This window comes from Cygnus olor, chromosome W (genome assembly GCF_009769625.2).
Source record: "Cygnus olor isolate bCygOlo1 chromosome W, bCygOlo1.pri.v2, whole genome shotgun sequence".
NCBI lineage: Eukaryota > Metazoa > Chordata > Aves > Anseriformes > Anatidae > Cygnus > Cygnus olor.
Genome location: NC_049199.1, coordinates 3489638 through 3503856, shown reverse-complemented (window position 1 = coordinate 3503856; position 14219 = coordinate 3489638). Strand labels below are relative to the sequence as shown.

General features: G+C 39.7%; 1 protein-coding gene across 1 annotated transcript in view; it reads left to right on the top strand.

Annotated features, from left to right (window-relative positions):
* The window catches only part of LOC121062420 (zinc finger SWIM domain-containing protein 6-like), a 199573-nt gene that overhangs the window by 148620 nt on the left and 36734 nt on the right, over window positions 1-14219 (top strand). Inside the window, exons 9-10 of the mRNA XM_040542409.1 lie at window positions 846-1106; window positions 4824-4959. Coding sequence (XP_040398343.1) covers window positions 846-1106; window positions 4824-4959 — 397 coding nt within the window. The remainder of the gene's footprint in view (window positions 1-845; window positions 1107-4823; window positions 4960-14219) is intronic.

The following is a 14219-nucleotide window of genomic DNA, read 5'->3' as shown; positions in this document are numbered from 1 at the left end:
TCAGCCTTCTCATTTGCCGCAGATGCCCATCTCCTTACATCTGTCCATTGTAACTTGTTGTTCCCCAATTAGACTGTTCCCTGCTAGAGGTTGGAATAGCATTTTGTCATATGGTGTATCTGTGAAGTGCCAAATGAATCAGTGGTACTCTTTAAAGCAATTTATGGCTTGGTCTGTATGGAATTTACAAGTAATCTTTACTGGAAGTAAGAATTCTCGTTTCAGTAAAATTCAGAAGCATTATACTTGTTTATCATAAATGCAACTGTAACAATTAAATAAAAAATCCTGAAAAGAGCCCTAGCAAACAGAGGATGCTTAAATGTTGTGGAGTTATCAGGCCTACTGTACTTGCACAATCTTAATAATTTCATCTGAAATCTATGCAGAGGTATAAACACCTTCCCTTTCCACTTACACAACATCAAGGCTTTAAGGAAATACAGAAATGGTTGGGTAAAGAAACACACAAAAATTGAAATGCATCTTCCAATTTTTGCCTTATTAACATAAAACTGGAGAAAAACTGCCTTTCTCTAAATCACAGTTTAAAGATGAAAACTTTTATTTTTACTTGAGTGTATTTTTTATTTTTTATTTTTTTATTTTATTTATTTTATTTTTATTTTTAATTTATTTTATTTTTATAATTGCTTTGTGTATTTCTCCCTTGTGGAACTGGATAGTTTACATTGGATCTTTGGATTTTGACATTGAGCTAGTAATTTAAATAATTTTAAACAAATGAATACTGACAGAGATAGCATTTGTAAATATGGCATTATAAGCAGATTATGGATTAGAATGACTTGCTGATGTGTTGTTCTTTGTGCCACCCTTTACAGAGAACATGGAGCAATGCAAATCTCTGGAGTACCATCACCTGCCTGCACACAAATTCTTAGAAGAAGGGGAGTCTTATTTAACTCTGGCTGTGGAAGTAGCATTGATAGGGCTGGGACAACAACGAATAATGCCAGATGGCTTGTACGCACAAGAGAAGGTTTGTCAAAATGAGGAGCAGCTGATTTCTAAACTACAGGAAATTGAATTGGATGATATTCTGGTGAAGATTTTTCGAAAACAAGCAGTCTTCTTATTAGAAGGTAGCTCACTATAGATGCTAACTGCTTCTTTAAACTTTCACTTATAGAAGCCCACAGAACTAGTATTCTATTGGAAGCTGACTTTATGTACTTGATGTTTTTTTGATGTAGAATTCACAGAATCACAGAATGTTAGGGATTGGAAGAGACCTTGAAAGATCATCTAGTTCAATCCCCCTGCCGGAGCAGGAATTCCAGCAAAATTTTGTTTGCAATTTCTTATGAAAATCAAACATACACTGAATAAATACCATGACTGTAGAAATAAGGCATCTGCTGATTTACAAGCCTTTAATTTTTATTGCATTTTTTTCTTTAAATTTTTTGTTTGATATAATCTCAGTATCCTAATTGTACAGCCCAGGCTCACAATTAAATATTATAGACATCAGTTATCAGCAGTTCTCAAGTAGCAGAATTCTAAATGTCACTTGTATCCTGAAAAAGGACTGGCAGTTTTGTAAATGTATGAATATTTTTACCTCTTTTCCCAATTAAAGAGCTCAGAAAATTCACTTAGAATTACTGGGACAGAACTACAACATTTTATTTGTAGCAATTAGGAAAATGACTTGCCTCTGAAGTTTGAATCATACATGACAATTGAAATACATGGTCAAATATTGAGGCTTAAGGCCTGATCTTATGACTAAATTGTGACTAAGTTATTTGTTTGGGAATCATTGTGGTGGGTTGCAATAAAATCTGTGGGAAAAAAAAGTGCATGCCTTTGCCTTAGCTTTTAAAAAGGCTTGACATGTAACACTTAAGCCTCATGTTCAGAAAGTAGCCTCATGGGATCTGAGGTTGTCTTTCTAGCTTTTGGGTGTTTGTTTTTTTTTTTAATGGAAGAAAAAACTGTAAAGGAACTAATTCGCCAAAGGCATGGTTTTGTTTTGAGTGCCTACTCAAGGGATGGTGTGGAGTACAGTAGGCTCTAGGTGAGTTGTGAAGACTTACACAGCAGTCATGTTTTGTTTTCTTTCTGTAAGACATCTGTCTTTTAAAACTTCTTTAATGGAAGAGATGCAGTATGTTGTTTAGGGTTCTCAGCTGTGAGTCACTGTTGTTGCCCAGATCCTTAAAGACTCTGGAACCTACTGATGGTGCCATTTGAAACTGCAGAGAAGCTGCACCATAGGGAGAGTTTCCATTATGGTATGGCTATACTGCTGCTTTATGGCCTTTGGACAAGAACACCAGCTAACTGGATCCAGCTATTAACCACCACCAGACAGGGATCCTATGGATTATAATTTGCTGCATTTCTTTACTGAGGAAAAGGCAGGATTTCTCTCAAGTGTTCGCTGATACTTATAGTTTACTATAAGGTAATCTTAGCAGGAAATCTGCTAAAATAACTACCTATGAAATTACCGTAGTGAGCAGTGTGCAGTGTCTTGCATTACTGTTTGCTGAGAAATCTAGCTTTCCTGCAATAGCTTCAGTTTATGCCAGGTTAGGCAGAAATTGCCAGCTCACATGGAAGAAAAACTGTGCAGTGATTGAAGATCCTAATCATATCAATTGTGTTTTTATAGTTATAGTCCTGTAGGTATATATATAAAAAAAAATTAACCAATATTAAGCTGATTTCTATGCTGTTAATGCAGATTAATGCATGTTGTATGTAGCTACCACTTGACTGAGTGGGAAAGCAGAATGTTAAGACTGTTGCAAGAACTGTTTTAATTTTTTGCTTGACTGCTAAGTTAATGTCAGAATATGTTTTTATATAAATGCTTTGTCCTGTACTCCTCATGTCCTAACTGAGTTTCTGACTGAATCACCAACTGGCAAACATACATGAAATGGCTTCTTTCATTGAAACAATGCTAGATAGTTTTCAATGGCTTTCAAATTCATTTCAAATGATTAGAGACATTGTGTCACCTACTAAATCTTCATTGACGTTTCCTTTGTAATCAGTCTTCAGAAATGCCCACCTATGGAACTCAGGTTTTTTTCATGCATTGTGATTTTTATCTTTTCATTTTGTGCTAAGGCACCCTTCAGAAAAACATTGCTGAAACAACTGTGCTGGTCTAAGTTGTTAAAGTTGTTACCATCTACATCTCATGTAGTTCCTGAGGAGGGGCAGTGGAGAGGGAAGTGTCAGTCTTTTCTTCCTGGCAACAGATGACGGGATGCATGGGAACAGCACATAGCTGTGAAAGGGGAGGTTCAGACTGGACACCAGGAAAAATTTCTTTACTGTGAGGGTGGTCAAACACTGGAACAGGCTTCCTAGAGAGGTGGTTGATGCACCCCATGCCTGTCAGTGTTCAGTAGGCATTTGGACAATGCCCTCAATAATATGCGTTAACCTTTGATTAGCCCTGAAGTGGTCAGGCAGTTGGACTAGATGATCTTTGAAGGTCCCTTCTAACTGAACTATTCTATTCTATTCTATTCTATTCTATTCTATTCTATTCTGTTCTGTTCTGTTCTGTTCTGTTCTGTTCTATTCTATTCTATTCTATTCTTTGTAGCAGAAGTGGCTACATAAATTGTGCAAGTACTCCTCATCCATTCCAGTGTAGGATCAGACACAGTTTGAACTGCTGGTTGAACTCTGGAAGCAGTTTAAATGATATGTGCGATTCTGCAGTGAAGAAGTGTGCTCACACAGTAATCTGTCCATACAAGCATGGTGGGTTGAAATCTCTAGTAGAGGAGAAATCAAAATTCTCTTCTCCTGTAGTAACTTCTGGGAGGGCTGGCTGCTATATGTGCAGTAATTTTCCAATAATACTTAATGTACGATTCTTATTCTGTCTTGCAACATTTTATGCTTGAACTTCTGGCTGCTGAAGTCAAAAACTGCTTGACACAGTTTTCCTGTTAACAGGAATAACAGCCTCAAGGTTGCAGGAGAAATGTAAAAATGGGGTTCGTAGTTACCGAACATTCAGAACTCAGCAAGGAAATAATTGCATTTAAATTTTTTTAATCATCATTTCCGCTGTCAGTCCTGACACTGCAGTTCTGAAATTGAAATACTGCACTGTGTGCAAAGTTTGCTGTCCCAACAGTGGGGATAGTTTCCCTACAACAAATATCATTTTTAAGATCATGTGGCAGTAACGGACTAGCAAAACCATTTTTGATGCAAGATCTGACCTAGTCTTCTCTGGAGACAAAATCTAGACCAAAGGGTTATTTAAATGCCTAATGTCAGGTGAGATGTTAATAGCGATCAAGCGCTGCTGTAGTGATTGTTCATGTAACTTCAATCGAAGATACGCACTTTTCTGCTGTAACCACACTTTTTTTTCTGGTAGATTTGTGAGAAAGCAATCACACACCAACAGAGGGTACATAGGGATTCATATGTACAATATAACTACATGGAGGCAAAGCTGGGATTAACACATTCTCCTTTTGCATATCATAAATTTGTTGAATGAGCCTCATGGAGCACTGAGACCATTCTGTCATTTGTATGTGCACTGGTAGTGTGCTTAGTACTATGCAATTTACAGTCTGTCTCATTGTCTCAAAGAATATATGGTATGTAATATATTTGTAATGTATTGTGTCTATGTGATATGTGTATAGTATAATTCACAAAAATATCAATGCAATTTTACCTTTTGTACAGAAAACTCTGTCTCTGAATACCAATTCTAACTCAAGATATAGTGTTTTTTAAAGGTGCAGAAGTTAGGTTTTAGCAGTCTGTAAAGATTGACATTCTCTTTCTTTTTCCCACAGCTGGACCATATAGTGGTTTAGGTGAAGTCATCCATCGAGAGAGTGTTCCAATGCACACATTTGCCAAGTATCTCTTCACCTCTCTCCTACCTCATGATGCTGAATTAGCATACAAAACTGCACTGAGAGTCATGCGGTATGTATTCACAAGTCATCTAGAAAGAGCTCAAGTAGAGATCGGGAAAAGGGGGAAAAGCTTGGTAATCAAGACCTAGCCTTTTTTTGTCTAAAAGAAGCATCGTTCTCTTTAAGGAAAAATTACGTTGGTTCTGTAATCTGTAAAAGTGAGTGATGTTTGTAGTAACTACAGTATAATCATTTATAAATGTAAAATTAATGTTTACCTACAACTGTAAAACAGTGTTCTCTGTTATAATCTTTCCTTCTAGAATCCCCCTCTTGGGGAATGTGGCTTTGTGTTCAATGATGACAGCTTTAACATGTGTGTTTGTGTATATGTGATGGCAGTGGTGAAGAAATGAGGAAAGAGGCATCTTACCAGCAGTCTCAGTATCATTTGTTGCTTAGTCTGTTCTGTAGGACTATTTGTTCCACCAGTCTTCTTTATAAATTATCTCTCGATGGTAGGTTTGAAACCATATGGTGTGGTCTGACACAATACTTTTTTCTTGTGCTTCATAACTAAGCAGTCTTATACACTTTTGAATATTAGGATTTAAATGGAATACATCATATGACAACAAAATGTGTGACTTGGATACCATTTGTCTTCAGTAATCGGGAGAAAGGTGTTTCTCAGGGAGTGCTCAGTATGCGTTGGCTTTATCTCAGGGCAGGCCAGGTTGTTAATGGCAGCTAAGAAGAGCCTTCTGAAATAAGTTTTAAGGGCCTAAATCATCAACAATAAATCTATGTTGTCCTCCTACAGTGCACTGAAGAAACTGATCTTATCTGAATTTCGTGGTTGCTGTCAAGAACTTGTAGTAAATGATGGTTGACAAAGAATAGCCACAACTGACTGCTAGGAGCAATCAAGTCGCATATTAAAAACATGAGTGTTGGGTTTTCCTGGTCATTATTATAAAGAATGATTGCACAGTGATTGAAGGACATGCTATCCACATAAGTAGTAGTTAGCTTCATCAGACGAGATGTATCCTAGTGGTTTGGAGTTGTATATTTTTTCTGGAGTTTCTCCAGAATGCTAAACAAGGAGAAAACAATTATGTGTTCAAAGGACTAAATGGGAAGGCATGCATAAAAACAAAGCATATCTACTCTCAGGTCAGGCCAAAGGTCTGTTTAGCCTGGTTGTTTTGTATTTTTGTTGTTGTCTCCAAGCATGTCTAGTAGTGGATGTTAGGGGAGGAGTTTCAGAAATATGAAGAGTGACCTTCCATCCTTGCTGCTTGTGATTAGAAATTTAGGAACTAAACTGAGAAGACAAAAATGCATTATTGATGAACTGTTGAGAACATTCAAATGTTATGATCAGAAAGCTGTCTGGGTCAGCTAGGTACACCCCTTTTCTTTCAAGGCAAGTTAAGTGTATCAATAACCTCGGTCATATCAGATCAGCAAGATAGTACAAAATTTGTATTAAAAAGAAAAAAAGTAGGTCATTTTTTTGTAAAATAGACTTGTGTCCTTATATTTATTTCTAGAAGAGGGAAAACTGAGCATCTTTTCCTCCATGGCAGGGAGGAAATGGCAATGGCATGGACAAAAATATCAACTGGAAATTAGTAAATGTGTGTGGTGGTTTTACTCAGGTGGGCAGCCGAGCTCCACCACAACCGCTCTCTCACTCCCCCTCCTCAGAGAGGAAGGGGGAGAAAATACGACACAAAGAGCTCGAGGTTTGAGATAAGGATGATGTAATTAAAGGGAAAAGGGAGAGAAAAAAAAAAAAAAAGGCCACGCGGAAGCACAGAGAGAGAGGAAAAAAAAGTTGCTCTCTACTTCCCATCAATGAGCGATGTTCGGCCACGTCCTGGGAAGCAGGGCCTCAAAACACGTAACGGTTGTTCGGGAGGACAGGCCCTTCCACCACGAGAGCCCCCCTTTTTATTGCTGAGTGTGACATCATGTGGTATGGAATATCCCTTTGGTTGGTTTAGGTCAGCTGCCCTGGTGATGTCCCCTCCCCATCACTTGCCCGCCCCCAGCCTGCTGGCTCTTCAGGGCTTGGAGGGAGTCCTGATGCGGTGCCAGTATTGTGCAGCAAAAGACACAACACTGGAGTGATACCAGTGCTGTTCTAGCTACGAGTGCAGAGCACAGCACTATGTGGGCTGCTGCAGGGAAAGGTGACTCCATCCCAGACAGACCCAGCACAACCTCCACCCCTTATTCCATAGTATTTGTGTCACACTCAGGTCCCACATACTTTAATATATAGATATTCTCATCACCACTGTTCCCTGTCCATTAAAATATTTATAGGTCTGTACTTCTTTTCATTCCATAGGCCTCTCCCCAAAATGTTCATAAGAACTGTTGGTGGATTCAGCTTCATCTGTCAAAGTGGTCACTCAGGGCAGGCGGAGTTGGTTTTCTTGACACCAGCACCAGCTTAGCTCAAGTCACTGCTGCACTTGCCTGGTTCCTTGGAAAGTTGACCTGTCATTGGTTCTGCAGTGTCCTCCTGGAGAGAAAAATACGATGAAAAAGGCTCAAGGGTTGAGATAAGGGCAGGGAGATCACTCACCAATTACTGTCATGGGCAAAACAGACTCAGCAGAGGGAGATTAAAGAAATTTATTGACTATCACTAACAAGCTAGAGAAGTGAGAAACAAAGAAAACAAACTAAAAACAACTTCCCCTCATTCACCTTCTTCCACCTCCTCCCCCCAGGCAGCACAAGGGAACGGGGGAATGGGGGTTACAGTCAGTCTATAGCGTTTCTCCGCCGCCGCTCCTTCACAGTCACTCTCTTCCCCTGCTCCAATGTGGGGTCCCTCCCACGGGATACAGTCCGTCCCAAACTGATTCTGTGTGGGCTTCCCAGAGAGTGCAGTTCCTCAAGAACTGCTCCAAATATGGGTCCGTACCACAGGGTCCATCCATCAGGAGCAAACTGCTCCAATGTGGGTCCCCCACAGCTCCAGTCAGATCACCTGCGCCTGCGTGGGCTCCTCTCCACAGGCTACATGTCCAGCCCGGAGTCTGCTCCTGCGGGTGATCTGCATAGATCGCAGCCTCCTTCAGGTCAGATCCACCTGCTCCATCATGGTCTCCTCCATGGGCTGTAGCGTGGAAATCTGCTCCGTCGTGGTACAGCATGGGCTGCAGGGAGACAGCCTTCTCCACCATGATCCTCTCCAAAGGCTGCTAGGGAACTTCAGCTCTGGCACCTGGAGCACCTCCTCCCCCTCCTTCACTGTCCTTGGTGTCTGCAAGTTTGTTTCTCACTCCTCACTCTCCCAGCTACTGTAGTGTGGCAGGTTTTTTCCCCGTTCTTAAATATGCTCTCACAGAGGTGCAAACAGCATCGCTTATTGGCTCTGCTCTGGCCAGCAGTGGGTCCCTTTGGAGCTGGCTGAAACTGGCCCTTATCTAACATGGGGCAGCTTCTGGATTCTTCTCACAGAAGGCACCCCTACAACCCCCTGCTACCAAAAACTTGCCACATAAACCCGCTACAATACACTGCATAGAAACTTCTACAGTTGTTCATTCTTTTAGAAGCAGAGCACATTTCTTTCTTTGCTTCAACATTTTTCAAAGAAGTTAACTTCCCAAGACCATAGCTAATTGCTTTCCACACATAAAAGCATATATTGTCTGTGTACACTCATGTCTACATGGATCATTGACCCATGATGGAGTATGGAGTATTTTGCCTCTCTGTATTCAAAATCATCTGTTTGTGTTTCATTTTTTGAATCCTCTTTTAGTGTGTGGAACACACGGTATGAAATTAGTGGAAGCTGAGAGGTGCATTTCATGCACCTCAGGTCTGCAAGGACAGGGTTTGCTATCCTTCATGGTCACTTCTGTGTCTGTCTACAGTTCTCTTCTTGCAGCACCAAAACACATACAGTGGAGCCTAGGAGAATGTAGATCTGCAGTTGACTGCTCACTTGTAATCTGAACTTTTTGTTGCTCCCTTGTTTAGCCTGAATTTCACCCAGGCTTTGGGAGCCGGGCTTTAATGGTGATGTTTAATCACAGGTTAGCTTTGCTAAGACCTAACTAAATAATTGATGTTGGGAAGGAAAAAAAAAAGTGAAGAATGCTAAATCTGTTGTAGCTTGTGCTTGTTCTGATGTCCCCTAACCTTGCCAAAATTGCATGAAAGTCATACATTCACAGCAGCATTTCCTTTTCACAGCAAAGGAACGTAGAGACTGGCAATGAAATTCAAACTGACAAAAGATTTCCCCCAAACAGCCTCTTCCTTTCATGCTCTTTTTCTATTTACTGTTACTCATAACCTAATAATCCCCTTTGCATTTTGTAGCTGGGATTTTTCCTGTTTAATGAAACCATTTAATAATGCATCTTTTCCCCCCCTCCTTCTGTGCTTGGAAAAAATCAGCTAAAAAATTTATACGTATTTTATTTTTACATATATAAAGCTATGTAAAAAGGTTTCTCAATGGGACTAAGAAAGAGATTTGACTCTTGATACAAATCAAAGGGGCAGTTGGTTAATCAGTATTTTTTCATATTAGCATGTGCATGTGTCTGAAAATATTAGTAATAACGTGCTGATGGTTATTTACCTGGTGTGTTGTATTTGTATGTGCTTGCTAAATACCCTAACATATATTCAAAATGACCTTTCTCAGAGAATTCTTAAAGATACTCTCATATGCTTTAAGAACCTACATAAAACTGATGGAACTGTTACAGGTACCTTAAAACTGTTTTACGGTCTCCATTCTTACTGTGAAAAACATGTCATACGCTCTAGTTATGTAAAGAACTTAGGTATTTATTTAAGTGCAAAAAACGGTAAAGTTTATTCCATAAGAAATATCACAGGATTTTTAATATTATTCAGTATTTGAAATATTATTGACAAAAGAGATCCAATTTCCTCTGTCCTCCCAGATGACTTCCTGCTAGAATATCACTTGCATATGAAAGCTAGTAGAAACAGAAGCATGGATTAGTGGCACATGGCAATAGGATTTTAGAACTCTGTCGGACACTCATATGGAACTCATATGGACACAGCCAGGCAAGGTCTAAATTAACTACCTCAAACACTAGTGCAAGTGAATCACAGATGTGTGTGACTTCTCAGAGAAGTTTTCTGAATGCTGTTTTGACTCTCTCAGCTGGACCAACTATAACATGACCAGCAGCTTGGCTAGTTTACTTCTACAGGTACTGTAGTTTAAGTTATATCTTCAGAACAGATATATTTGTAAGCTATTCTTTTTCATCTATACATACTCTATATAATTATTTCTCAAATATAATATCTAACATTCTCTTGGTACATGTACACACCTTACTCCAAACTGACACTTGATCAAATTGTTCAGTCCCATGATTTTATGGATGTACTGGTTTAGGACTCCGCTGCGTTACGGAATGTAGCCAATTAACCGGTATGGGTCCGGTCGGGTTCAGGATACTGAACTATCATGGTCACAGATTCACCAATAACGTAGGTATGTTCTGAGATGCTACTCAAGGGCTCCTGCCTTTTCATGAGTTAATCTTAGATGGCTTGATCTTGCTTATCAATACCCAAGCTCTGCAAATGTCTCCCACTTCCTGTTGATCTATAACAATCTTTCATATAGAAGATGTTAATTGTAGTAATGTGCTTGAGCACATGATAGAATAGGCACAGGCCAAGTGAGACAATAGTTGAGTAATGCAGTGTGACTTCCTTCCCCTGCGAGGTAGAGGGGTGCATAATCTTATGGGAAATATCACAGATTTCCCCTTCTCCCCTACATGTTGTGTCTAGGTTTGAGGTTGCAGCAGAGAAAAGACTTGTGGTTATGGGCTGTTGCATTGTGTTACAACTTTGCTTGCTCTGAAAAGCCAAGTTTGGGTTGCAGGTGAGATAGCTATCTGGTCAGCTGTGGGGAAGAGGAAACAGAAAACCGGTGAATGAAATACTAAGAATGCCTCCCACCATGTAGGAGGCAAGATCTCGTAGAGAGGTTCTTATCTTTTTTTCAGCCCCTAGATAAATCCAAGCTTAGAGTGTAATACAGCTTTGCTATGTGCCTATGACATTATGCAGGCCTCTCTGTGCTGAAAAGCAAACCAAATAGTAATATACCACACAAGGTAATTATTTAACCACACAAGGTAAAAAACAAACAAGCAAACAAACAAAAAAGAAACACAAAGAACAAAGGTGGAAGCAGAACCACCCTCATATTTAGAGTACAGCAGTGGGAGAATAATGCACTCATCAGGACATTCTGTTCATTTCTCTGCTTTGCCATAGATTTCCTGTGTGTCTTGATGAGGCATTCCTTAGCTTCTGTATTCCAGTTTACCATCTGCAAGTTGAGGATACAGAATCTAAAAGTGAAGATGAGGGCATTAAAAGCTGTGTAGCTATAAAAAAGTAATAAAAAAAAATCAGTACCTGTGATAGTGGGGACAATATAAATATTATGATAAGGGAGCAGTTTTAATTGCCACTGGAGGTATTTCTGGAAAGCATGCTTCCCTACTGTATTTACTCCTTTTTCATACATTTGAGTCGGATTGTGTCTCATAGATGCTTCCTGAGTTTCAGAACTTCATAAGATTACTGCTGCTTATTCTATGGATTAGTTTCTTTGCTTTATGCTTAACTGGCAAATTAATGTTGTCAGTAGCTTGGGAAAATACAACTTGCCTTTGTATGCCCTCAGGGAGAAAACAATTTGTGTCTGCAAATTTTCATGCAATGCTTTTGTTTTATTGCTATTATATCTTTGCTAAGATAATTATTACTGAGAATATCTTACAGATATTAGTGCCTGGGTATTATTTTGTGCAGTTGCATATTGGCAAATAAAATGCTGTTTTTAATACTGCTTTAAACTAGTTTAACATATTCTAATAGAAGTATCTCATAAAGAACCTATAACGTCATGCAAAGTACTTTTGAGACTTAATCAAGCTGGTAAAGCAGGGAATCTGTTTATTTAAATGAAGCTCTGGTATTCTTTGGCTATGCTGAATTTTTGCATGAGTGAAGGGGTGTGCAGGAAGCATCAGAGTCCTACAGAGAAAATTAGGACCTCTGGGTGTGGTTTAGGTGGGCTCACAGATGTGTGTTAACTGACTCTAGCAATACTAAGGCACTCTAGTTGGCTATAAGGTTAAATTTATGGAACCTATCAGTCACTGTTTCCCCCTTCCTCTCCCCACCAAACACAAACACTCACACACACACCAGGAATAAAGTGATACTAAGGAAAATATTTATTTCAGATAATAGCCAGTAGTGTATATTGCTCAGAGTATTTCCTTACTAAGGAGCTTGATGTTCAGGTGCATATGAATTTGATAAAAGATGTATCTGAAAACCGTAAGGGGAGGGGGTAGGTAGGATTTATTTTTTTAAGGCATGCTTAGTATTAAATGCCATGATGCTCTATTAAGTGAGCTATTTAGCATACTTTCATGTTCTTTCGTGCATGCGCTGTTCCTTGAGATGCTGTTGCGTTAAGGGGTGTAGCCAATTAACTGTTATGGGTCCGGTCGGACTCAGGGTATTGAACTATCACGGTCACAGATTCACCAATAACGTAGCACGCCCTCACTCTAGTCGCGTTCAGTGAGAACTATCACAGCTAGGAACAATGCAATTAAATGCAATTTACTACAGCAACAGGTACGCAGGTTCTTTGGATTGCTGGCAATAAATTCACTGTGTGCAAAAGCAAGCAAGCATGCATGAAACACACAGGTACACACCTAGTATAACCAAGCGTTCAAAACTTACCCCACGGCATCCCAATGGGGGGGGGGGGAAGAGAGGCTCAGCCCATCGACTGATCCTAGAAGTCAGAAGGTATCCTTCGTGATGGTATCTTCCCTAACATCCCCTCCCTCTTAAGCCAATTTATATTATTTTCTATCTTTTAGGTGGAGTTTGAGTGACTCTAGTCAAGCATATCTTGGTTATAATTGGTAAAAAGTTTTCTCGCTTTTGTTTAAAGGTATAGGCTCCGAGAAATTCACAGCGCGTGCTCAGTGAGGGCTGGTCGCACCTTGGAGGCAGGTAGCTTTTGGGATGGAGGTGTGTTTTGGTATTATGATGATATTATAATGAGCAGAAGTTCACTAGAGTACAGCATTTGTCAAAAACATGACAGGTCGTTGGCTCAGGGTAGCAAATGTGCAGCTTATCGCTCTCGGTGTGCACAAGAACAGTCGAGTCCCCACCTGGTCACAGAGCCTAGCCGTGATGTCTCCACTCTGCTCTACACTCCATACTGTTCCTTAGAGTCAGCACACCAGGTTCCCCTAGTGCGATAGCATCTAAGGTTGGAGGCGTAGGGAACGCTTAGGTAATGCAGCTACACTCCACCCTGAAAGCTTCTTCAGTGCTGTACGTTTTCTTTAAAATGTGAATATCAGTTTAATTTGCCTAGTCACTTTAGGCAATTACTCTGCATAATCCACCCCGTGACTATAGTCACTCAAGCTTCATGACATTTGGAATGTGTCAGGTATATCACATACAGTCTCAGGATGAGGATTATCGAGTGTACGTACATCATGTAGGGATACTAAACGTTTCATCATAGTCCAGATTTTAACATACAAACTAATTGTTAGTATAAAGCATAATACAGTGAGTAGTAACAAAACAACAACAGGGTGAAGCATCTTGTTGAAGATTCCTGTGGCAGTTGACAACCATCCAAACAATGTGTCCCACCAACAGTGTTTTTCATCTTTCTTTACTCTTTCCATCACTTGATGTATTTCTTCTATATCATGATGGACAGTAATCAAAGTCTTTCATCCATTTTCTCGAACTTGTTTCATCAACTGCTTCAAATCTTCATGTAACAGTAATTTCTTCACCAGGGTAAGGTTCATTCCAATAGGCATAGGCAGCAGATCATGGAGTATAATTTCAGTGGGTAAAGTTCCTCCTTCTCCCTCTCTAATAATAGCTGCTGCTACAGGCTATATCCATAACTGTGCTTGGATGCAGCTCAAGGAAGGGAAGTATCACCTTGAGTTTTTCCAAGGGTATTTACAATTAATTGATTATATGATTTTATTGGTCATTCCAATTTCCTTAGGTCGTCTGTAGTAGCAGTTATTCTACTCATTAGAACCTTGGCATCAATGCTCTTTAATATACCTAATCCTGTTCCCAATAACCCAGTTGCATCTTGTGGCATGCGCCAAGATTGTTTCAGAGAACATCCATGTAACCACACTAACCAGCCGGTGTAGGCAGTCCTCAAAAAGGTGGTCTACCCTTTTTAGAGACCAG